Source organism: Chiloscyllium punctatum, chromosome 6 (genome assembly GCF_047496795.1).
Source record: "Chiloscyllium punctatum isolate Juve2018m chromosome 6, sChiPun1.3, whole genome shotgun sequence".
Taxonomy (NCBI): Eukaryota; Metazoa; Chordata; class Chondrichthyes; order Orectolobiformes; family Hemiscylliidae; genus Chiloscyllium; species Chiloscyllium punctatum.
In genome coordinates this window covers 14,421,430-14,446,343 of record NC_092744.1, presented here as the reverse complement: position 1 = coordinate 14,446,343, position 24,914 = coordinate 14,421,430, and the positions used below count along the sequence as shown (strand labels likewise).

Here is a 24,914-nt window from a genome sequence, read left to right as displayed (position 1 = left end):
TTAATTCACTGACAGCTGCAGCTTTAATATCCCAACTATTTAGTATTTTGCCCCATTTCTGCAGCAACTGATTGGCTGAAACATATCCTCAAATCCAGCTTGAAGGTAGAAAGATTAGCTCTCTAGCCCCCACTTAAACCATCACTTCTCTCCTGGCTATTACTCCAGCTAGGGCCCCTATCTTTATTCATTTACATCTGCAGGGCACACATTTTAAAATATCTAATGAGCCACAGGCTTAGCTGTCCACCACTGAATCTGGCTGGAACACGAAGTATTCTCGGACCTTGTTCTCAAATGTTAGAACTGATCAGTATTCCAGGTTTATTCTGGGATTGGATTTAACCTTGAATGTAGAAGGGTTGATAAGTAAATCCACAGATGATACAAAAATTGGTAGCTTGATAAATACTGAACAGGACTGGAATATTGTGTACAGTTCTGGTCTCCTTCCTATCGGAAAGATGTTGGGAAACTTGGAAGTGTTCAGAAAAAATTTATAAGGTTGTTGCCAGGGTTGGAAGATTTGAGCTATAGGGAGAGGCTGAACAGGCTGGGAGTGTTTTCCCTGCCGCGTCAGAGGCTGAGAGGTGACCTTATAGAGGTTTACAAAATTATGAGGGGCACGGATAGGATAAATAGGCAAAGTCTTTTTCCTGGGGTCGGGGGGTCCAGAACTAGAGGACATAGGTTTAGGGTGAGAGGGGAAAGATATGAGAGACACCTAAGGGGCAACTTTTTCACACAGAGGGTGGTACATGTATGGAATGAGCTGACAGAGGAAGTGGTGGAGGCTGGTACAATTGCAGCATTTAAGAGGCATTGGATGGGTATATGAATAGGAAGAGTTTGGAGGCATATGGGCCAGGTGCTGGCAGGTGGGACTAGATTGGGTTGGGATATCTGGTTGGCATGGACGAGTTGGACCAAAGGGTCTGTTTCCTTGCTGTACATCTCTAGGACTCTATGACACGTTTAAATTATAGGAGAATAAAGATGGTGAGAGGGAAATGAAATTCAATCCATATAATTAAATTCAAGTTGAGCGGAACAAGTAAGGCAAGGGAATACATGATGAATGGTAGGACTGATGGAAGCATTAAGGATTAGAGGAAACTTGGTGTGCGTGTCCACACTAAGACAACAGGACAGACAGATACAGTGGTTAAGGCACACAGGATACTTGCTTTTATTAGCAGAGACTAAGATTTTAAAGAGCATGGAAGTGATGCTGGAACTGTTCAAAAAGTTGGTTAAGCCACAGCTAGAGGACTGCATGCAGTTCTAGAGGAGGGATGTGACTGCATTGGAGTCTGCAGAAGAGATTTACCAGGTGGTCATCTTGGCTGGAGAGTTTCGATTCTGACCAGAGATTGGATAGACCAGGATTGTTTTCCCTTGGAGCAGTTTTGGAAGAGCAGAGAAGGGGTGCAGAGACATGATTGAGATTATAAAACTACAGGGGCATCGACACGAAGAAACTTTGTCCCTTGGAGTCGGGATCAATGGACAGGGGCACAGATTGAAGGGACAAAAGGTTTACAGATGATGGCAGGATTAGCATTTTCCCACCAGACTGTGGTGAGAATCTAGAACCCACTGCAATGGTGGTAGAGGCATGATGCCAAGGCTGTAGGTCAATTGCTGGAAATTGGGATTAGAATGGTTAGGTGCTTGGTTTTGACTAGTGCAGACTCAGTCGGTCAAAGTCCATTTTGTCTGTAGATCTCCATAGAATACAAAGCTAAGCTCCTGCTTATTTTCTTGATTGATAACCGTCTTGTAAAGCCCTTCTCCTTCCAGGAATACCTGCCAACAACTCATGGACTACTTTGGTGCTAAAAGCAAGAAATCGTGATCAGCTGCCTCCCTTCCACTAGCCCACCTGACCAAACTTCCCATTATGACCCCCATGCCACACCCCCAAACTCCCATCTCATTTCCTGTCCTATCAGATCCAAATCCTAATCCCTGAAACTTAATCTCACAAAACTGATTGTCCCAATCTCCCTGCCCATCCCCCATGCTGACTGATAAACCATTCGGTCTTCAGATCCTGCCCTTTTCTCCTTTTAATCTGCTGTCATTACCACTCTCTTCAAAACAGCCAACCCGTGAAGCCGCTCCTCCAACCCCTTGCTCTTCAAAGTCCTTGATTGTGCTGTCACCTAAATACACAGAACATAGAGTGTTACAGCGCAGTACAGGCCCTTCGGCCCTCTATGTTGTGCCAACCTGTGAAATTATATCTGATGCCCACGTTTCCATTACTATCCATATGTATGTCGAATGCCCTTAATGTCAGCAAGTCCACTACTGTTGCAGGCAGGTCATTCCACGTCCCTACTGCTCTCTGAGTGAAGAAACTACCCCTAATATCAATCCTCAACCTATCATCCCTCAATTTAAAGCTATGTCCTCAAGTGTTAGCCTTCACCATCAGAGAAAAAAGGCTCTGTCCACTCTTTTAACCCTAGAATTATCTTCTACGTCTTGATTAAGTCACCTCTCAACCTTCTTCTGTCCAGTGAAAACAGCCTCCTCTCCCTCAGCCTTTCCTAATAAGACCTTCCTTCCATACCAGGCAACATCCTAGTAAATCTCTGCTGAACTCTTTCCAAAGCTTCCACATCCGTCCTATAATGTGGTGACCAGAACTGCATGCAGTACTCTAGATGCGGCCTTACCAGTGTCTTGTACAGCTGAAGCATGATATCATGGCTCCAAAACTTAATCCCCCACCACTAAACGCCAACACACCATATGTCTTCTTAACAACCCTATCAACCTGGGTGGCAACTTTCAGGGACTTATGCACCTGGACACAGCCAGATTCATCTACACTGCTAAGAATTTTACCATTAGCAGAGTACTCTGCATTCCTATTACTTCTTCCAAAGTGAAGTACCTCTCACTTTTCTGCATGTTTCCTCCTGGCTCTTCTTAGCCCTATGCATTCTAAATCTTGCCACAGTTCCATATGAGACACCATTCATGACACCAAATGACCTCTGGTCAAAGGTAAAAATGGTGAAATTTGTGGGGTTGGAGGAGTCTACTCTTACCAAATTGCAGACAATCACTTGCAATGGCTTGTCTTCCTACACCTGTATGGACCTCTGGTGCCAGGAGAATACGTAGTCAGCCTCCTCCCATTTCTCATCTACACACCACCCCTTTGTAATAACATCTGAATGCAATTTTGATACATACCAGCCATACTGCACTCAACTCAACAGGAAAGTGGTACTGAGGATCATCAGAGCAGCTATGATGGAGGAGACGACTCAGGCTAAACGGCCGACTTCTGCTTCTCTTATATTAACTGCTGTTAAACCAATACTTATCTAACATCCAGAAGATGAACATTAAACTTCCACCCATTAAATATTGGGAATCCATCTTCTAGCTCTCACTCCAAACTCTACCAGTTACTGACTTCACGCCAGAGAGAATTACTCAACCTGTTTGCAACCTTGCTGTCACAACTTCATTTGCACTCAGTGACATTACCTGATTTCACCCTTGCCTCAAGTCATCAGTGACTAAAATCTTCATGCCTTTGTTACTCCACTATTCCAATAAACTCCTAGCTGGTCACCTACGTTGTACCCTTCAAATCCCCTATTGCTCACTGACCTATACTGGCTCCCAGTCGAGAGACATCTGGATTTTAAAAATCTCATCCTTGTTTTCCTAAGTTCTGGAACAACCACCACCACCTTCCCACCACCGTATACACACACCCAACCTCCTCAACCTTATTTTTGAATCTTAACTTAAAATCTACCTCTTGAACCAAACTACTGGTTATCTGATCTCCTTATAAGGTTCAATGTGTTACTTTGTTTGGAAATGTTCCTGTAAAGTTCTTTTGGTCCTTTAATCACATTAAGAGCATTACATAAATCAATTGTTTTCTAAAATCTTTAAAAGGTTGTTGAGAAAAACAAAAGCAGATGAGGGAAGATAAACAAAATGCCTGAAATGCTAACCAGGAAGCATGTGATGGGAGCAAAATCGATCAGCTGCTGTAGTCTTGTGCTCCAGATGTCACAGAAACCAATAGCAGGCCTTTGTGTACAAATAAGCAACACAAAGATTGAACCAAACAGTCTGGATTAAATTAACCAGCATTAAGTTTAGATGGGAATGGAATGGTTTGTTTTAAGTTTCCTATTTATTGCCTCTCCTGCTCAAAATAATCATAAGCTGCTCAACAATGACAATGCAAATTATCTGATGAAAGATAATATTCAGATGCGTTACCTTTTTTAATGTTGTTCCAAAAGACATAGCTGATACTCTAGCGCTCTAGTCTTCCTGTTCTTGCCCTCCAAACCAAAGTTAGTTTATAGGAAACTCTTCTAATACTCTGGGGATGAATCAGGTAATAACATTAGATATAGGAGCAGAATTAGGCCAATCAGCCCATTCAATCATGGCTGATGTGTTTCTCAACCATATTCTCCTGCCTCTTCCCTGTAACCCTTGATTCCCTTACCAGTCAAGGACCTATCTTAAATACATTCAACAACTTTACCTCCACAGTCTTCCTTGGCAATACGTTAAGTCTCATCTCAGTCCTAATGTTTCACAAACAAAGTCCATTCTCATAGTCATCAATTTCTGTCCTACTTAAAAGAATGTGAAGACACAATGAGGGAAAGGTTTCTTTAAGCTACTTTTGCAGTATTGCGCACTTTAATTCAAACACACGAGACAAATAGCACATCTGAATCGGCACGTTGCATTTATTAAATACAATAAAATCTGCAATGTAACAAAACTTTATGCATATGAAATTCAAAACACCATTTAAATGAACAAAAGATGGCTCACTCCATTTTTTTCTGACTAGCACTTAACACTAGCTTGAATCCAACAGCTGTTTTTATAGTTTTAATTGGACATTGTTCACAGACTAAACTTTTACAGTAAGAGTGCTCAGTAAAAACATGAGGTAAGAAACTGGTCTGATAAAGGGGTCATGCTGAACATGCGAAGAGTGTAAAGAAAAAATGCTCATTAAAGCTCAAAAGAATAAAGTAATCTAAAATAATGTATACAGAACAGCTGTAAAAAATAAATGAATTCAGATACATAGCTTAGCTTCTTTGGTTACAAAGTAGGTTGAACAATTTCACAGCTTTTTATTATCCTCCCCTCCCCCAAAAAACTCTTGAGGGAAAAAGAAAAAAAAAACAGAAAAATCATGGCAATTTTTTTTCCAGACATCAAAAATCAGCAACAGAAATGAGCACAGTTTATTTTTCTTCATCAAAAAAAAAGCCAAATATCCTTTCAAGGTGTTAGGTCACAATGTCCGATGTCTACTTGTACAAGTCTTCTATGTTCTTCCTTATAATACTTACACTCTATACAAAATTTACATTCAAACCAGGATTCGACTATCGCAGAAGAAAATCCCCATGGTAAAACTGCCATTAGTGTTAGAACTCTTTAAGCCAGGATTTTTTTTTGCAATTTTATTATTGCCTATATTTTCAAACTAATATACGCAATCCCAACCATCACTTGCTTTTACCAGTAATCTTATAATCTTTAATTTCAAACTTACAAAAAAAAAGATTTCTATGACATTGTTCATTTACATATGAAAATAGCAGCCCCGTAATAAATAAAAACAAACAGTAAATGAAAATTCATGTCTGCAAAAAAGTTACTAGAATGGTGGCTCCTTTCAGACAGAGCTGCTAACCAGGTCTTAATGTTAGACAGGTGCAATGACCCAGAGATTCCTATTTTTCATATATGTATGTGTATATATACATATATCATTATGTATAAAACCTTGGTAAGCCAGAAAGATGTAGGTACCCACTTGTCCATAAACCTGATGAAAATCAGCTTTCCTCCTACAAGACATTAATCCTTCAACCACTTCTCTTCACGCTGTCATACACTTGCGGATGCCAACTGCAACATCGCACGTAGAAAGCTCTTGCGGGTGATTGTCTAATACTGAGAAGGCCAAAGAGCAAAAAACACATTTAAGCATGGCTATTTGCTGTTCAATGTAGAGTGGTAAGAACACCAGTGGCACACGTTGTATTTTTTTTTGAAGATTTCTTTTCCTATGCAGGCGAACAAGTTTCATGCAGAAGGGACATTAGGCTGTGGTGGAGGCTGTGTCTGTTGTGCGCTCTGTTGAGGTTGTGCTACTGCTGGCGGCTGCTGTGTTTGCGAAGTGCTACTGGGATTGGTCACCTGGGTCTGAAGCTGAGACAGCTGGTCATTGTTCGCTAATGATTTTAATAATGAATTCTCTCGTTCTAGTATACAGTTCTTTTCAATCAGCTCTTTGATCTGCTCCTTCAAGACTTCCACTTCTTCTCTTACTGCATACATCAGATGACTTTTCACTAAATCCTGCATTAAAAAAAGCATAATCAATGACTTGCACTTCCGAACAGATTTCACAGTAGAATCCTTCAACATGACAGAACAATCCAATTCATTTAGTCCTTTAACGAGAAAGTGATGTCAACTCTGCAGCGTTTTTGTACATTGAACAAAAAAAAGGGCTCAAATTAAAATGTATTTTTTTAAAATAGAAAAGCCTATTTACCTGGCAGCATGGAGACATCATGTTAGGCATCAATTGTTGCCAAGCACTGAAGTACAGGGATAACATGGAGAAAATTGGGGCTATGATTTCAAACAGGCTGCAGTTAGCAAGGAAACACTTTGCAATTTGTAGTATTTTAAATCATGTAGCCAGTTTGCAGACTTGGTAATTGACAGTTCAGCAAGGAAAGCAAGATGTGCAACTCCTGAGATGACTATTTTCTACTGCAGAACATCTTTCAAATGTGCAGCTTAATTCCCAAAATAAGCATGTTGGGATAAATTATACACTCCAAGACATTTTGAAATATAATTCATGAAATTCTGATTGCAATGGCAATGCTTGCATTTCTAAAACCGTATTACCAGATTTACTTAAACAGTGTCTTTGCAAGAAAAGTGATACTTAGCAATGCAAGCACAAACAGGTGATTGGAAGGGGAATTAAACTGCTTCAGTTCCAAAAACTGCCACTTTAGCGAAAACCATCAGCAGGTATAAAACAGTCTGGCAAACAAAGAGCAAATCAGGTTTACAGCACACAGGGCCATTCGATTAATCATTTCTTGCTGTTTTGTCAGAACTGTCCTAAATTAATATCACTATGCTGGGACCCCATATCATCTTTTGCTTCTCATATTTGTACTCTGTTCCTTCACCAGACCTGTTTACAAAAATGGTCAGCTTGCTTTGTTTTCACCCATAGTGTCCTATCTATGTTTTGCTTTAGTCAGAAAAATAATTTGAGACACAAATCAACACTTAATAAATGTTTGGGTTCATCTACAATCAGTTGTAGATATCTTTCTATTTGACTACCTTAATGATGTCTATGACAACCTACTGGAGAAACCATGTTGCATTCAGCTACATGTAGATGGCACAGTGAAAGTAGCTGCTTCTTCAGGGGCAAGGCACAACAGAACTCCAGAACTCCAGTGGCACGGTGGCACAGTGGTTAGCACTGCTGCCTCACAGCGCCCGAGACCCGGGTTCAATTCCCACCTCAGGCGACTGACTGTGTGGAGTTTGCACGTTCTCCCCGTGTCTGCGTGGGTTTCCTCCCACAGTCCAAAGATGTGCGGGCCAGGTGAATTGGCCATGCTAAATTGCCCGTAGTGTTAGGTAAGGGGTAAATGTAGGGGCATGGATGGGTTGCGCTTCGGCGGGTCGGTGTGGACTTGTTAGGCCGAAGGGCCTGTTTCCACACTAATGTAACTTAAAAATATCTAGTAATCTAAAAAACTGTTTGGTAGCAGGATTCTGAATCACTCATGACAAGAACTTGCAATTGAATCACCCCATCTGGTCAGCAGAATGCAATGATTTTGAGAAAATGTTCAACTACACATATGAACATATGATTACTTCTAGATACAGATGGTCAAACTGGTTATGTGCAGAACACTGCTATCTTGTACAGGACAAGAAAACTTCTGGTTCGCAGCAGACTATCTGCTGATTTTAGCTGGGTTGAAAATAGGAGAGCAATCAATGGACTATGGAGACAATTGGGCAGAGGAAGGGGAGAAAATACACTTGAAGGTTATAACAGAGTGGAGAACCAAACTGAAACATGGATCTATTTCAGAGAAAGCCCAAGAGTTGAACAGGATCTTTTTTAAAAAGTGAATATTAAAGCACAGGCAAAGCAACGGGCATTTTTGGAGATTATTAAATGTTTTATCAATTTTCAACAATAAATTCATTGGTGATTTTTCCAAGTGGTGAATCAGAAGAAAAAAATATTCCTATTGGTTTCTTATTGAGATCAGGTACATGATGAGCATAAGGTTATATGCAGAATGTCATCTCTCAAATGCTCCAGAGTCAACTTTTCAGCAAGAAATGAAACTGTACAAACTAGGATATTAGTTGCGATGTTGACACTCCTCTCCTACCTTACCCCACCCCCAGCCCCAAGTTTATCAGCTGTAACACGCTCATCAGGTTTATCGCAGTTCAACTAAATTTTCTAAAAATGCTTTTCAACAAATGCCCTCTGTGAGAACATGATGGCCCACTGACATTATTGCTAGGCTATTAGTCCAGAGACCAGAGGGTAGTGTTCTGGGTTCAAATCCTGCTATAACTGATGCTGAAATTTGAATTCATTAAAATAACATCTAGAATTAAGAGTCTAATGATGATCATGAAATATTGCCAATTATCAGAAAGACTCATCTGATTCACTAATGCCCTTTAGAGAAGGAAACTGCCATCCTTACCTGGTCTTCAGACCCACAGCAATGTGGCTGACTCTTAACTGCCCCTCTGAGCAATTAGGGATGGGCAACAATTGCTGGCCTAGCCCATACCTTGTATTTGGATACAAAAAACCCAATACATCATGACTATTAGATAAACCAATTTGATTTGTTCTACCTTGTGACATGTTAATCGCTCATTGGGGTTGGGCAAGTTGAACATGCAAGTAAAATTTGCATACTAATATTGTAAAGAAGAAAGAAAATACCTAAGAAACCCATCATTGCTAACCTGAAGAGGGAGTAAATTGATTATTGGAGGATTCATTGCACTTACCATTGCCTGTTCGATTTTGTTGTCGATTGCTACCACACTGGCTCCTGAAGCACTGTAATAGAAAGGAGCACCATGAAATATCAAGCACAACATTTTTTGACTAGTCTAAATGAAGAACTACAAAATTTGATTGGGTGTGGTGTTTAAAAGCTTAAGATGCTGGTGGAACATTTCACAGTGCGTCTCCTCAGCCCTCAGTAGCAGCACACACTAGAATGTAAAGTATTGAGATTGCTCTTCATTTAAAAGTGAAGCAACCAGCACATGCTTTAAAATATGCACAAAAATCTAGCTTACACCACTGGAGAGGGTTGCAAATTAAGTTTTAATGCAGTTTCCTCCAAAAGGACAGCTGCAGTTTTATTCAAACTCCACCATTTCAATATAACCTAGTTATCAGAGGAATTTACATCCTTTTAATTTTGTGCTTTTGCATCTTTTGGGGATGATAAGAATATAAAAGTAGGGAAGTCGATACAGTGCAAGGGAAAACTGTATGTGGAGTGTGTACAGTTTTGGTCTCCTTATTTAAGCAGTGACATACTGAATACTGACAAATGGGGTGGGTGGGGGGAGGTGGGAGAGAAGTGCGAGCAGATTAGGTATGGGTGAAGACAGTAATTTCTCTCTTCCACTTAAGGCACGGATGACCAAGTAGTACACTTTCAGAATTCTCTTCCACTGTGAGCAGCGGATGCTGGGTCATTGAATAAATTCCACACTGAGTGACACAAAATTCCATCTCTCAGGGAGTTGAGCATACTGTCCAAAAAAACTATATACTGTGTAGTTAAGGCAACTGTGGTATAGCATTTAAGAAACAACAAACCCCATTATATTTTGTAAAAGCAAATTTTAGCAGAAGCTGAAAATCTCAGCAGAGAATGGGGAAACTCAGGAGGTCAGACAGTATCTGCAGAGAGGTGAACAGAGTTAACCTTTCAAGTCGGACTTTTTTTTAGAATTAACATGTCATATCGGACTCAAAACATTAACTCTGTTCTTTTGAGTCCAATCTGACATGTTAATTCTAAAAAAGTCCGACTTGAAAGGCTAACTCTATTTCTCACTCTACAGATGCTACCAGATCTGCTGAGTTTGTCCAACATTGTCTATTTGTATTTGGTAACACAAAGTTTGGTCAAATTGTTTTGAATCCACTATGTTCAGCATTATGCTAAACACATCTTTCCACACTTGGGTTATCGTTAAGTGCATGGAAAACAGTTACTAATAATTTAATGGGAGCAGTCAGCACACGTGTAACAAAGCTAAAGCAGTAATGTCACAACAGAAAGACTATAAAATCTCCTGAGGATCATTTGCATTGAAAATACTGTGGAAGGTATTTAACAAATTTAAATGGAAGAGAAAAATAATGGCTTTAGTTGGATCTTAGCACCACCGGCTTCTGAAACACAATGCACTTAAAACCCACAACACATGAATAAACTTAACATGTTGAGGAAGCTGCAGACTAGAAACACTTCCTTTTTTGATTTTAAAACGTACTGGCTTGTGCCAGCTGTGCACTGACACTCACATCTCACCAGTCAGATTATTAAAATTAAAAGTGCCACGTGTTTAATGCCATCACCACAGTGCCAGTTTCTTCCTCATTTTGCCTGGGACCAAGGCATATAGGACGTCAGAACATAGCAATAGTGCCTAAAGAACCAACTTGCGCATTCAAGCACAGTCAGAATATAGTATTCTTGAATCTTGAATTCAAAGGCTGCAGCGAGGTATTCTGGACAAGCAGTGCAATTAGATTTAGATTGGAAAATCTGCAATCTGATCAGGTTATTCTCAACATACTTTAAGTTTTCCACATAAGAGGAAATTTATTGTGACAGCAACTTATACTGGTTTCCTGACATTGCTAGATCATGACGTATCGCATACCGTGGAGAGGGGAGCTCTGGAAGGAAGTTAAAACTTTTTAGAACACTCTGGATGTGTTAATATTACTGTATCTAAAAGTAAGTTGAAATATTTAAGAATTTGAACTCTTGACTGCTCAATTCCCCACAATGTAACATAATGCCCAAGTGAATCTGGATCATGCTTGCACTATTGACTTTATTCTTCACCTCTCCCCATATCATCCAAAACGCAGGATCAACAAGGACAAATACAAAGAAAAGGGAAGTTACTAAAGAATGGTCAAGTCAAAGGTGGAATGTTTTCAGAAGCCTATTAGTCACACCGGACATTCCATTATCAAAACCTGCAATTTACACAGATTTATCATATTGATTCATCTCAAAAGCATTTTATGAAGTATATATAATTAATAATAAGTGTATGAGTATTGGGAATATCATGCAGTCAAATGCACAAAACATTCTGTACAACATGAACAAATGAATAGGCTAAAAAAACCCATAGGTGACATGAGCTTATGAATTTACTCAGATGTGTTGCTGTGATTTGGAATGGATTGTCTAAAGAGGGTGATGGAAGAAGAGTTAATAGTAACTTTCAAAGGGGAATTTGCACATGGGCATACAGGATGGAAAAGTCTTTCTGTGCTCATTCTACAATTTCATGTTTGGAACTTAATTGGCTGAGAAGAAATGTTGGCCAGCGCATCAAATATCCTTGGGTAATACCATGGGATTTTTCAACACTTATGGCTAGGGAAAGCAGATGGCCACAGTATTAACATAATTCGAGGTTACAAAATGGAAGGAACCCGATCCAGTAAAGGCACCAAGCACAAATCATAGACATTGAAAAGGTTGGTAGTGACTTCCATTTTCTTTGAGGTTCACTTATTATGAGCACATAAACAGCTGAAAGCTGTATTTTTCCTCTCAAAATTTATACTATAAACTTGAAAATAAGCTGCATCTAAGTCACCTAGATTGACAGCTGTAAAACGAAGTTCATTTTGCCTTGCAAGTGAAATCTGAACTGTTTCAGTCACCTTTTGTACTAAATATAAAATGCATCTGTTAAACTGCAATTGCCACATATTGAGCTCAACCGATTCCTTTAGGTATACTAGTCCAGAGTTTGCCAGAAACCCAACTCAAAACACAGAACTAATTAACTAACTAATTTTTATTGAGTAAGAGAGGAACATTGACTGAACAAGAATGAAATTATTCCAAAAAAACACCTGAATGTGCACAGCTCCTCAATCTGTGCTGCTGACACCCAGTGGTAACCAGTAAAAAATATTTGTACAAAACACAGTAAATAGCTTAGGCAAAAGAAAAACAGAATTATTCTAAACAAAATATGCAGAAGTCCTTTTAAACAGAACCAGCTATCAGAAGCCAAGACCTATTTTGAGATGAAGGCTAGTTCTGTAAAACCTTTCAATATTCAAACAAACTGGCTTGTGTTTACTAATACATTTCTCTCTGTTCTTTTTCATTTCAACCATCATGTTCCTTTGTGCCAGGGCAACTTTCAGTATTTACTATGTGCATTGAAACTGTCATCAACTGCATCCATTTGCCCATGCTGCCAATGTTGAATCTACATTCCCTACATTCATCTCGTTTAGCTGTCTCTGGTTTGAATCAAACAGGGACTTCATCTGGATCAGAAGAGAAATTAGTTGTTTAAAATATCACTTGTACGATGCAGCTACTGGGCACAGCCCTCTTTGATATAACTACTTTGCTAGCAGTCCAGCCAGCCAGGTAGGAATACCCAGGCAAGGCTCGGAGTGGCATTTTGAAAAACCACTCTGTATTTTTTGCCTCAAATAAAAAAATAAATTTTATAGTCTGATTTTTCCCCACTGCCCTGTAGCAACAAAATCAGCTAAAAAAAATAATGGATTAAGTGTGCAATTAACAAAATGTCATTAATCTCTTCCGAAGTTTAATGGTAGCGGATAATCGAACATGTCACACAATAGTGAACACAAATACAGCAAACTACTTTAGAAAATCTGATAAACTCATTGTTTTCTTTGTTCGCCTTTTATCCTGTCTCCCAATCAGACAGTATTTAGCATAATACATCTCAACCTATTTCTACACTTTTTTTTGAAAGTTTTAATAAATTCAGTTATTAGAACGCTCCTCATACATGAATTTGCCTCAGAAATCTTTCCATTGCTCCAGTTCAAATAACTGGAAGTACATTAGATATGAGACCTCAAGAAACTGAATTACTTTGCTGATTCTAAACATGCTCTAATGGTTGCACACTGGAATCTTAAAACAAACACCTTTAAGACACAAGTGGAAGAGATATTCACATACAAGTCACAATTATTATTCTGACAAGAGAGACCCCATTAACAAAATAATTACCTCACAGTCCATTTTTTTATTCTGTGAGAATTCCGACTTCTGTACATTGCGTGCAATCCCTTCATGCTCAAGCTCCAAATTAATGCCAGTGAACAGCAAAAGCTGTCTGTTAATATATACTACACGCATCCTGTTACTGAAGCCGGAAGCACACAAAGTCAAAAATGGCATCGTCATAACCAGTAAAAGGCAAGTTGAAACAAACTCTGGCATTATATTTGCATCGGCACTGATGACGAGGAGACACAAATCACGGTGCATTCCAAACCACCATATCCTCAGTTGACAACATCTAGAAAGACATGCAAAAATCGATACTTATCTACACACAATAAATAGTAGGTTCAGTCACCTTCACAGAAAGCAGGTCCAACTGGTTGCTATTTAAAATGTTAGAAACATTTATAGTTATTTTAGGAGCATCTCCTACTACCTTTAAAAAAAATGGTTTAATTACCTGAGTTTCATGCCTCAGCTTACACCCATCCCCTCCAGGTGACTCCAGTACCACAGTTAGAACTAATTATTCTAGAATTATTCAAGTAATTGCATATAGCTCAAGTCTCCCATAATGAATTTTAAGAAAGCATTTTCCCCCACTCCCATTGTACCAGAGCAGCTTTAAAGCATTGCTTGCATTGTACTCCTCTGTTAATTTGCATGTTCACAATTATTGTTTCTCCCTCCAATTACAATGCAATTAACACAAGTAAAATCACAATATCAACCAAAATTTCGGTCATAATTAATCAGGTCAAAATCAATTTGTACAGATCACTTCCAGGCGCACGGCTATAAAACATGTTATTAAAATAAAAGTCTTTAAAGAAAAATAACTTTTACCCATATAGCAACTCTTATTTCCTCGGATTGTCAAAAATGTTTCCTAGACAGTAAAGGTTTTAGATGAAGTACACTGACAGGTAGTTTTGCACATAGAAAGGTCCCACAAGTAGCAATGAGAAAAATAATCAGATAAGTGGCATTGGATAAGTGTTGACAGGACAATGCAAGAACACCAGTTTTTAAACAATGCCATGGTATCTTTGTGCCAGAGGACCTAACTGATCTCTTGATTTAATATCTCAAAGGAAAAGATGGGCATTTGACACCAGTTTAATCCTGCACGTGAGTGTCAGGCTAGATTATTTGCTCATGCTTCTAAAGGGAGCATGAGCTCTTAAATATTGCTATTGTAGGACAGAAGGTTAAGAAGCATTTGGACAGGCATGAACAGGCAGGGAAGGGGACCTGGACCATATTCCGGCTAATGGGATTAGTTCAGAATGGCATTACAGTTAATACAGACATGAAGAACATATCCCTGTGCTGTTCTACATCCTATGACTCAGCCAAGAGTGCAAGCACTACAACAGCTGACACGAAAGAGGAATTTTCCCCAGCTGTATTCTTGCAGTTCAGTATCTTCCATTAACTATGACATTTCAGCCAACAGCTTTCTATAGTATGAAAAGATTGCCAAAAAAAAGCAGAATCGTAGTGAAAAGTGAGGTGGGAGTTCTTCTCTGTAGCTGGTACAGAAAGAATAACTAGTAAACAATGTAAAAGCAGATGCCTCAAGAAAAATAAAGGTTCAGAGACATTGGAAGGCCAAATTATGTTGGTATGTGAAAAATTAGTTATATTTTAACAAACAGTGGGTTCTACTCAACTCACATGGGCCATTGCCAATGGGATTACCAGTTTTGGGATAGCAATTCCCACTGATTCTCATTCCCGCCCCAATTTTACACATTGTTACACAGATATTTATTACCAGGCTCAGCTGGTACTGCACCCACCTCCAAGTCAGAAGGATGTTGGCTCAAGCCCACACTAGAGACTCAGCACTTCATCAAGGCCGAGACCCCAGTGCTGTACTGAGGGAAGTATTCAATTGTCAGAAGTGCTATCTTTCAGATTAGACATTAATCTGAAGCCTGGTCTGCCCTTTCACAAAAATAGGTGGAGGTGCAAGTAGTGAGGAAGACAAAGTCTAGGAAGTATAGAGAGAACACAAATTTGGCAGATGGAATATGTTGTGGTAAAATGTAAGGTTGTGCACTTTAGCAGGAAGAATATGAAAAGCTGAATATTAGTTAAAGACAGAAACCCCAGAAAACTACAACAGTGAGATTTAGGGGCCCATGGACGTGAATTGTGAAAAGCTAGCATCCAACTTCAGCAAGTAATAAACACAAGAGAAATGTTGACCTTTATTTCAAAGAGAATGAGGTACAAAACAGGAGGTCTTGCTAAAACTACATAATGCACTAGTCAGACCACAGTTTGAATATTGCAAACAGTTTTGATCTCCTTATCCAAGGAAAGATATACTGGCATTGGTTGAACTTGGGCTTTTTCTTTTTAAAAATGAGAGGTTCAGCAGGTTGGATTTGCAGTTATTTGAATTTAGAAGAATGACAGTAGACTTATTGAAACATAGAAGTTTCTTAGTTGGCTTAATACGGTAGATGCAGAGAAGTTGGTTTCCCCTTGTGAGGAAGTCTAGAATCAGAGGGTGTAAGTCTCAGAATAAGGGATTGCACATTTAAGACAGAGATAAAGAGAGAATTCTTCACTTTAAGTAGTGAATCTGTGCAATTCTTTACCAGACAGGCTGTTGAAGTTGGGTCTCTGGATGTATTCAAGGTTGAGATGAGTTAATTTTTAAAATCAAGAGAAAGTGAGGATTGCAGATGCTAGAGATCAGAGTCGAAAAGTGTGGTGCTGGAAAAGCACAGCCAGTCAGGCAGCATCCGAGGAGCAGAAGAGTCGACGCTGAGCATAAGCTCTTCATCAGGAATGGGGGGGTGGCTCGAGGGGGCTGAGAGATAAATGGGAGGGGGTTGGAGTAGGTAGGAGGGGGCATGAGAGGGCGATGGTGATAGGTCGGAAAGGAGGATGGAACAGATAGTTATGAAGGAAGATGGACAGGTAGGACAGGTCAGGAAGGTGGTGCCGAGTTGGAAGCTTGGATCTGGGATATTGTGGGGGGAGGGAAATGAAGAAACTGGTGAAATCCACATTGATCCAGTGTCTTGAGCTCAAGGCGGAAGGTGTTAGTGAAGTTGATGAACTGTTCAACCTCCTCACAGGGGCACGAGGTCGTGCTGATACAAGTCATCAACATAGTGGAGGAAAAGGCAGGGAACGGTGCTGGTGAAGGTGCGGAAGATGAACTGTTCCATGTACCTGAAGAGGCAGGCGGGTCTGTAGCTACCCCTTTTATCTGGAGCAAGTGGGAGGATTTGAAGGCAAAATTGTTGAATGAGGATCAATACAGCCAATCGGATGTGTGTCTCAGTGTAAGGGTATTGGTTGGCTTGGCAGGAGAGGAAGAAACGGAGGGCTTGGAGGCCTTCGTCATGGCGGATGGATATGTATAGGGACTAGATGTCCATGGTGAAGAGAAGGCATTGGGGCCAGGGAAATGAGAGCCATGGAAGAATTGAAACCGTGGATGGTGTCCCGAACATATGTGGAGAGGTGCTGGACCAAGGGGGACTGGACAACGTCAAGGTAAGCAGAGATACATTTGGTGGGGCAGGAGCAGGCTGAGATAATGAGTCGACCAGAGCAGTCAGGTTTGTGAATTTTGGATAGGTGGAGGAACCGGGGAGTGTGAGGTTGGAGGCTGTTGGTGGGAGATTGAGGTGATGAGGTTGTGGATGGTCTGGGAGATGGGAGGTGAGGTTGTGGTCGAGGGAGTGGCCATGAGTTGGCACTTGATCTTAGCATTGTAGAGTTGGTGCGCCTACTACTGTACCCCTCCCCCCAGACACACATTAGGAAGGGAATATCAAAGGTTATAGGAATAAGATACAAAAGTGAAGTTGAGGATGCAAGATCAGCCAAGATCTCATTTGAACGTTAAAGCAGACTTGATGAATCAAATGGCCTACTACTTTTCTCGCATTTTATGGTCTTCAGGTGGATGCAAAAGTACGGTTTCAAAGACGACCAGGGGAGTTCTCCCTGGTACCCTGGCCAATGTTCATCTCTCAACCAACATCACTCAAAACAGATGATTTGGTCATTACCACATTACGACTTGTGAATGTTTGCTGTGTGCAAACCGATCGCACCATTTCCTACATCTTAACAGTGACAAAGCACCTTGGTGATTGTAAAGTGTTTTTGGACAGTTGGTATTCACGGAAGATGCTAGAAAAATACACATTTTCCTTTCCCCGATTACAATTTCCAAATTTGACTGTAAAGATGCTGCATAAAAAGCGAACTATAACACTTAGCACACACTAAAATGTTTTGCCTTTAGAAAGAAAGTTCAGCCAATCTAGAACTAAATTTTAAATAGGAGCCTACATTATAAAGTTGAGGCTACAATTAATAGAACAGGAAAAGATAGATATGTAAGCTAAACCAGATGGAATAAAGATAAAATTAAGTGTGCATTTTTTAAAAAAAATCAAAAGAAAGAATTTAATTTCGAAGTTATGGCTCAACTACAAAATGCATTTATGTTGTCCTTAATGCGGATCAACATCCTAAGCAGTTTGCAGATGTGCAAAGGAAAGGTGGATCTCAAGCCAAAGGTGCAAATAATAAACCAAATTTGGTAGCTGTCAGCATTAACCATCATTACTTTCTGAAAATGACAGCAACTTCTGGCCTTTGAACTCTGCGGTTAGATGCAGAAATGCTAAAACTGCACTCTGCTTCCAATCGCCTGCACAGGGTGCACTGTTCAAGTCTGACACCTGCAAAACGACTCAAAATCACTGATTTGACAGAAGTGTCTAACTTTTTACAAATGAGTTTCAACTGAGTTTTTTAAGCAGCTGACCCAAGTAATAATTCTGTTGAATAACCTCTCTGGCAACAAAAAATTACTTCACATTTATGCAATTTCAAATTTCTCCATTCCATTCTAAAAGGATTTAAAAAACACTATGTTAAGGCTCATTTTTATATTTCACCCATCTTGCTTCCCTACATATGCAAGGAGAAAGTGAGGACTGCAGATGCTGGAGATCAGAGCTGAAAATGTGCTGCTGGAAAAGCGCAGGTCAGACAGCATCCAAGGAGCAGGAGAATCGACGTTTCGGGCATAAGCCCTTCTTCAGGAATCTTTCCTGAAGAAGGGCTCATGTCTGAAACGTCGATTCTCCTGCTCCTTGGATGCTGCTTGACCTGCTGCGCTTTTCCAGCAACACATTTTTAGCTCCCTACATATGCCCTAATCTATTTTTCTTCCTGAAAGCTTATTTTAAAAATTGAATAGTGAAATCTACTTGCCTCCTGCACTATATTCAGAGAGAAATTTTCAGTGCCATACAGCATCCAACGACCAATAAGCAAACTACACCAATCCCATTACCTGCACTGGTTTCACAGGCTGCTATGCCCTGGCCCCTTCCTCAGTTTAATGACATTATTACAACTGGATGCAAGAAATTTCCTGTAGATGGCGTCACAATGAAATTAACATTGGGGAACTTTAAATTCAGATCCAGAGCTTAGCAGATCAGCTTTCTTTAGAGTCAGCAGCAAGCATCACCACCACCATTTGCAAAATCAGGCCATAAACAATCAATCATTTGTACAGATCACTGACATGTGCACTGCTGTTGAACATGAGATTCAAGTTAACAGGCTTCAAAGCAAAAGGATGCTATATAGCATCTAAATAGCACCTTTATACTTTCAGGATGGTCCACTGCTTCCCAAACAAAAAGTTTTTAAATTAAGTGTACCAACAGTTAGTTTTGCATAAAGCTCACACAAATAGCAATAAGAAAAATGACCAGATAATCCGCAAGGGGTACTAGATGAACAACACAAGAACCCCGTGTCTTTGCTACAGCATCATTTGTAGCTGAGAAGACAGGTGAGACTTTGCTTTCATGTCTAAAGTCAAACTAGCCTTCGAATACTTCCTCAGTCCTTCATGGGAGTCAGCCTGAATTATATACTCATCTCTTTGAAGGGCTCATGAACTCTCAATCTTCTGACTCAGAGGAATAGCTGACAGAGAGGTGGGATTTCCCAACTATACACACTCAGTTCAGTATCGTCCAGTAATTCAAGTAGTTTTCTTGTAGGATTCAGAATTATCATGGGAATTTGAGTATAAAAAAAAGGGGGATTCATATGTGGCAAAAAAGTTTAGCTGGAAAGTAAATGTAAAAACAGACTATGGGGGGGGTGGGGGAAAGTTCAGAGACAAGGTGAAAAGCTACATTAAAGAGGTGAATCTTAGAGAGCCTGAAAGGAAAGTAAGATTCAGAAATGATCAGATTTAGACAGTGAATTCCAGAGTGGGGGATCTAAGGGTTGGTGAAAACATAAAGTTGTTGATTTGATAAGTTGTAAGTGAATGAAGACCAATATGTAGTTAGGAGTGTGAATATATAACTGAAAGCAATAAAAACATCAACTTGTACATATAGAGCAACTGTAATATTACAAGGAGATTCACAGGAGCATTGTAAAGTGTTTGCAATCTTTGGATTTTCTATCCAGAGAGCTCTGGATGCTTGGTTGAGGAGTGTATTCAAGCATGAAAATGATAGATTTTGGCACGTCAGGGAATTGAGAAATATGGGTACAGAGCAGGAAAGCAAGTTGATGTACAGCCTATTGAATGAAGCAGTCTTGAAAGGTTGCAGTTTATTTCCATTCCTTAAGTTCTCGCAGTCTACTGAAATCTGATTGTAGTGAATACATTGAGTAGCAGCAAGCACATGTCCATACTAATATGTTAGCTAAAACCTTAGAAACACCAAAATATTACCCATTTCTTTCAATGCAAAAGGCTATCCATTTTAAAACAACCTACTCTTTCATACAACACTCCATTATACTCAAAATACTTACATTTTACGAAACACCTGTATTCTTCATATAGTACATTTGATTCTTATAAAATTCACTTTACCTAAATTGAGATTTACCCACACCCAGGGTTAAAATTTTTTTTGCACTATATAGCTGTCTGAGCTGAACAAGAAGCAACAGTGAATAGTGTTTGCCTTAGGGAGCAAAGACAAAAGAAACTGTTTACAATGATCTACAATTAAAAATATAACCAGTCAGGAGCATATTTTTCTCTGCATTTGCAAACCATGGACTGGAATTAGCAACATTTAGAGGAACCAAAACCCGTAAGATAGACAAATATCTAGGTGAAATGTTAGCAAGGATATGTCAAACTGAGTCATTAACTTTAGTCAACCTAGATCAATAGTCACCAAGTAATCAAATAGATAAATTAGAAGGAACATCTTTTGTCTAAAGTATTGAAAATAACAACTCACTGCAGTAAGAGTGGTTGGAATGGAACATATTAATGCACTTAAGGGGAGAGGGAAACAGGACGAAAAGATTATCCTGATAAGAGCTGGAAGAAGAGGGGTTCGACTGGAACATTAAACAGCACTATGGACTGGCTAGACAGAGTGATCTGTTCCTGTGTTTTATGTATATGAAACAACCAGCTTAACATTATCTAACAGCTTGTTTTAGGGTGTTGAAGTACATTGGAGCTCTAATATGATATATCATAGCTGGCACAATTTAGGATCTTACCAAATGCCAAAGCATGAATGTGAGACTGTACATGTCATCTATTGACAGAAAATCATCAAGCAAAAGCATGCAATTTTCTATAAGGACAGAAATATTTAGTCATACAAACAACTGCAGATCTCCTAGGGATTTGATATGGCTCACCAGTATCTTAATTATTAGTCGCATCAAATTGACAACTTTTGTGTTCAAAGTCTGGTCTTTTCTTCTAAGACTTCATCTCACCATAGCGGACCATAATTTCAAATGTCTTGACCTCAAACATTGAGATTCTCACATCTTGGATTTTTATTTCTTTCTCCACCTTTTAAGAAAATGCTTAGAATCGGCAATCAGCTGTTTGGTTACTGTCCTAATGCCTCTTCCTTTGGCTTGATGTTAAAGGCCCAATATAAATGTATGTTTCGGCTACATAGACTATTCCAATGACCAACTTCATTTATATTAGCACTATTAACATAAAATCTCCACATGAACATTACAAAATAAAACACAACACTCTGCATCATGAAATATTAGATTAGGTGACCGATGATTTGGTTAAACAGGTAGATTTTTAGGCTGGCATTAGATGACAGCGAGGTAGAGAAGCTATGACCTTGAGTTTGCAGAAGGTATAATGGGGGAAGACAGGCCAGGAGTGCACTGGAATCATCAAATCTAAAAGGAACAAAGTATTGAATGAGGGCTTCAACAGATGAGCTGAGACAGGGCCAATTTGGTTTGTGTCAAAGTGGAAATGGCGATCTCAACGATGACATGAAAACAGTTGATAGGAATGGCTTTGAAGAACAGCCCTATTTAACTTGACGATCTATTTCTCTCTCTACAAATGCTGCCAGAGATTTCCTCGCAGTTTGTTTTTATTCCAATTGAGAATCTTCTGAAAAGCATAGCAGGATCTTAACTAGTCTAGTTACCTTCTCAGGGCAACTATGGTTGGCAATAAATAAAGCCTTGAGTGAGTCATCCCTGTTCCAAACCAATAGGGTTATCTACCCGCCCACGTCCTAGAAAACCTACTTCGTTCACTAATGGCCTTTAGGGAAGGAAACTGCCATCCTTACCTGATCTGGCCTGCATGTGACTCCAGACCCATATCAATGTGGTTGACCCTTAACTGCCCTCTGGGCAATTGGGAATGAACAATAAATGCTGGCCTAGCCAGCAATGCCCTCACCCCACAAATGACTGTAAAACAAAACTTTACGTGGTTGCAGGTCAGTCACTAATCATTAACAAGACCAAAAGCAAACTAATATAGATCAGCGCAACATCAATGGCCGAAGGGCCTGTACTGCTTTTTCACTCAGAGGGTGGTACGTGTATGGAATGAGTTGCCAGAGGATGTGGTGGAGGCTGGTACAATTGCAACATTTAAAAGGCATATGGATGGGTTTGGAGAGATATGGGCCGGGTCCTGGCAGGTGGGACTAGATTGGGTTGGAATATCTAGTTGGCATGGATGAGTTGGACTGAAGGGTCTGTTTCCATGCTGTACATCTCAATGACTCTATCACTCTATTACTGCAATGATACAATATAATGGATCTGTATCCCAGAATTCCCAATGACAATGAGAATGGCAACGCATTCCCAAATCAGGACATTGACTGGAATATGCCATGCTATTTTAGGACTTAAAAACATGGCAGCAAAGCAAAATACTCTGGGTGCTGGAAATGTGAAGCAAAAACTGAAAATACTGCAGTTCCTAAGTTGGTCTGGCAGTCTCTGTGGACAGAAAAAGATTTTGGGTTATACAAGGGTGATCCGACTTGTGATTGAAAGATACCTGCAGCTAAATCACCTCCATATATGATCTTGTTGCATGGAGCATTGAAAGCTTAAAACAATTTTCCACAACAATTTGAAATTATATTGATGAATTTTATTCTTTAATGGCTATTTGTGCTAAATTTTCTCTGTTGTGCAACACAGTTTATCCATTGAAATTTTAAAAAATGTAAACATGTTTAATTTATCAGATTTTAAAATAAGACGACTTACTGCCTCAGGATCTTAAACATTCAAGGGACAAGAATAGAGAGGGTATAGGTTAGTTAAGTTGGTCCAGAAATGTTCTTAAAAGCAGCTCAACAGCTACCAGCATCATTAGTGAATGGCTTAAAGTTTAACCATTCTGTACATGGGAAGAGGGGAATTAATGGACCAGTAGTCTTTCTCCAGCTTGGTCTTTATATATTCGATAGATGCAGGAGTAGGCCATTCTGCCCTTCGAGCCTGCACCACCATTCAATATGATCATCCTTAATCAGTATCCTGTTCCTGCCTTATCTCCATAACCCTTGATTCCACTATCCTTGAGCGCTCTATCCAATTCTTTCTTAAATGAATCCAGAGACTGGGCCTCCACTGCCCTCTGAGGCAGAGCATTCCACACAGCTACCACTCTCTGGGTGAAGAAGTTTCTCCTCATCTCTGTCCTAAATGGTCTACCCTGTATCCGCTGGTTCGGCACTCACCCATCAGTGGAAACATGTTTCCTGCCTCCAGAGTGCCCAATCCTTTAATAATCTTATATGTCTCAATCAGATCCCCTCTCAGTCTTCTAAACTCAAGGGTATACAAGCCCAGTCGCTCCAGTCTTTCAGTGTTAGGTAGTCCCGCCATTCCAGGAATTGACCTCGTGAACCTACGCTGCACTCCATCAATAGCCAGAGTGTCTTTCCTCAAATTTGGAGGCCAGAACTGGACACAATACTCCAGGTGTGGTCTCACCAGGGCCCTGTACAGCTGCAAAAGAACCGCTTTGCTTCTATATGTTTGCACTTAATTACTCAATCCCTTCAAACTTTCACAAAGTTGAAACAGAAGACAATGTGCATTCATTGTATTCACAACAGCAAAAAAAACACTCAGATGGTCTTGTCATAGTCATCAGGAGAAACACTGCCACAAAAGATAATTATAATGCTCATACATACAATCTAGGCCAGCCACCCAATGAATGCATCTGACAGCTAATGTGCAAACAGGGAACAAAAATGTAATGACAATTTAGTTTATCCCTCCTTTGCCCTACCCCACAGGGAAGATAGCTTGGAACCATGAAGTGAGGATAGTAGAGATGAAGACAAAATGAACTCAGTTTGTCTGCATGGTTGAACAGTATAATTTGTCTCACAGCTGCTGAAAACTGGACATTTCTGGCTGGACAACATGGTCATTGTTTAATGATTAAAGACAAGTCAGTAATCTGAAGCTAGGAGCTATTTTTGTGCATGTTGCTTCATAATCAGCAAAAGCATCAGTATCAAACTGTAGTCAGCTGTGCACTTGGATACAGTGTTGTCTAGAATGCCACATAATATATAGGATCCAAGAAATCTGCCAAATCTCCATTCTTAAGTAATGCCTGCACTGCACAGAAATAGTTATGTAGAATAAATGGCATGCATTCACATTAAACAAGCATAACATGACAGGGAAAAAATATTAAGAAAGCAATTTTGCATCAGTAGGAGCCATATCCAGCTCCTTTTACATACAGTTTCAGAAAATCAATATGCATGAACAGTCAGCACCACTCATACAGGAAAGATTTTCACATCACATACACACTGCAGTATCTCTACTGCACTGCAGAATGTGGCTGTTTAAATATTTGCATAGACTCACTAGATGGAATGAGGGAGTAACAGTCATGATCTGGAAGGTTCCTCTCACTACCCACCCCATTCCTTTTCACTCCTGCTTATTTCAATCGGGGAATGGTAGCATATCTGAGTAACCCAGGGACCCTGGACTAATGATCTAGGAACATGTTCAAATCACCATGACAGCTGGGGAATTTTAAGTCAGTTAATTAAATAAAATCTGGAATGGCATCAGTAATGGTGACCAGTCCACAAAGCTAACAGATTGTTATCTGGTCTGAAGTTAATTAGACAAGTAAATCTATTGAATTTACCCGGCTCTGTA

The 24,914-nt window shown here is 39.8% G+C and overlaps 1 protein-coding gene across 2 annotated transcripts in view; it reads right to left on the bottom strand.

The window, feature by feature from the left end:
• Positions 1 to 4,736: 4,736 nt before the first annotated feature.
• The window catches only part of tsc22d2 (TSC22 domain family 2), an 86,755-nt gene continuing 66,577 nt past the window's right edge, over positions 4,737 to 24,914 (bottom strand). For both annotated transcript variants that reach the window (XM_072572039.1, XM_072572040.1), the window contains 2 exons: positions 9,136 to 9,187; positions 4,737 to 6,393 (listed from right to left, as the gene is read on the bottom strand). In XM_072572039.1, coding sequence (XP_072428140.1) covers positions 6,118 to 6,393; positions 9,136 to 9,187 — 328 coding nt within the window. In that variant the 3' untranslated portion in view covers positions 4,737 to 6,117. The remainder of the gene's footprint in view (positions 6,394 to 9,135; positions 9,188 to 24,914) is intronic.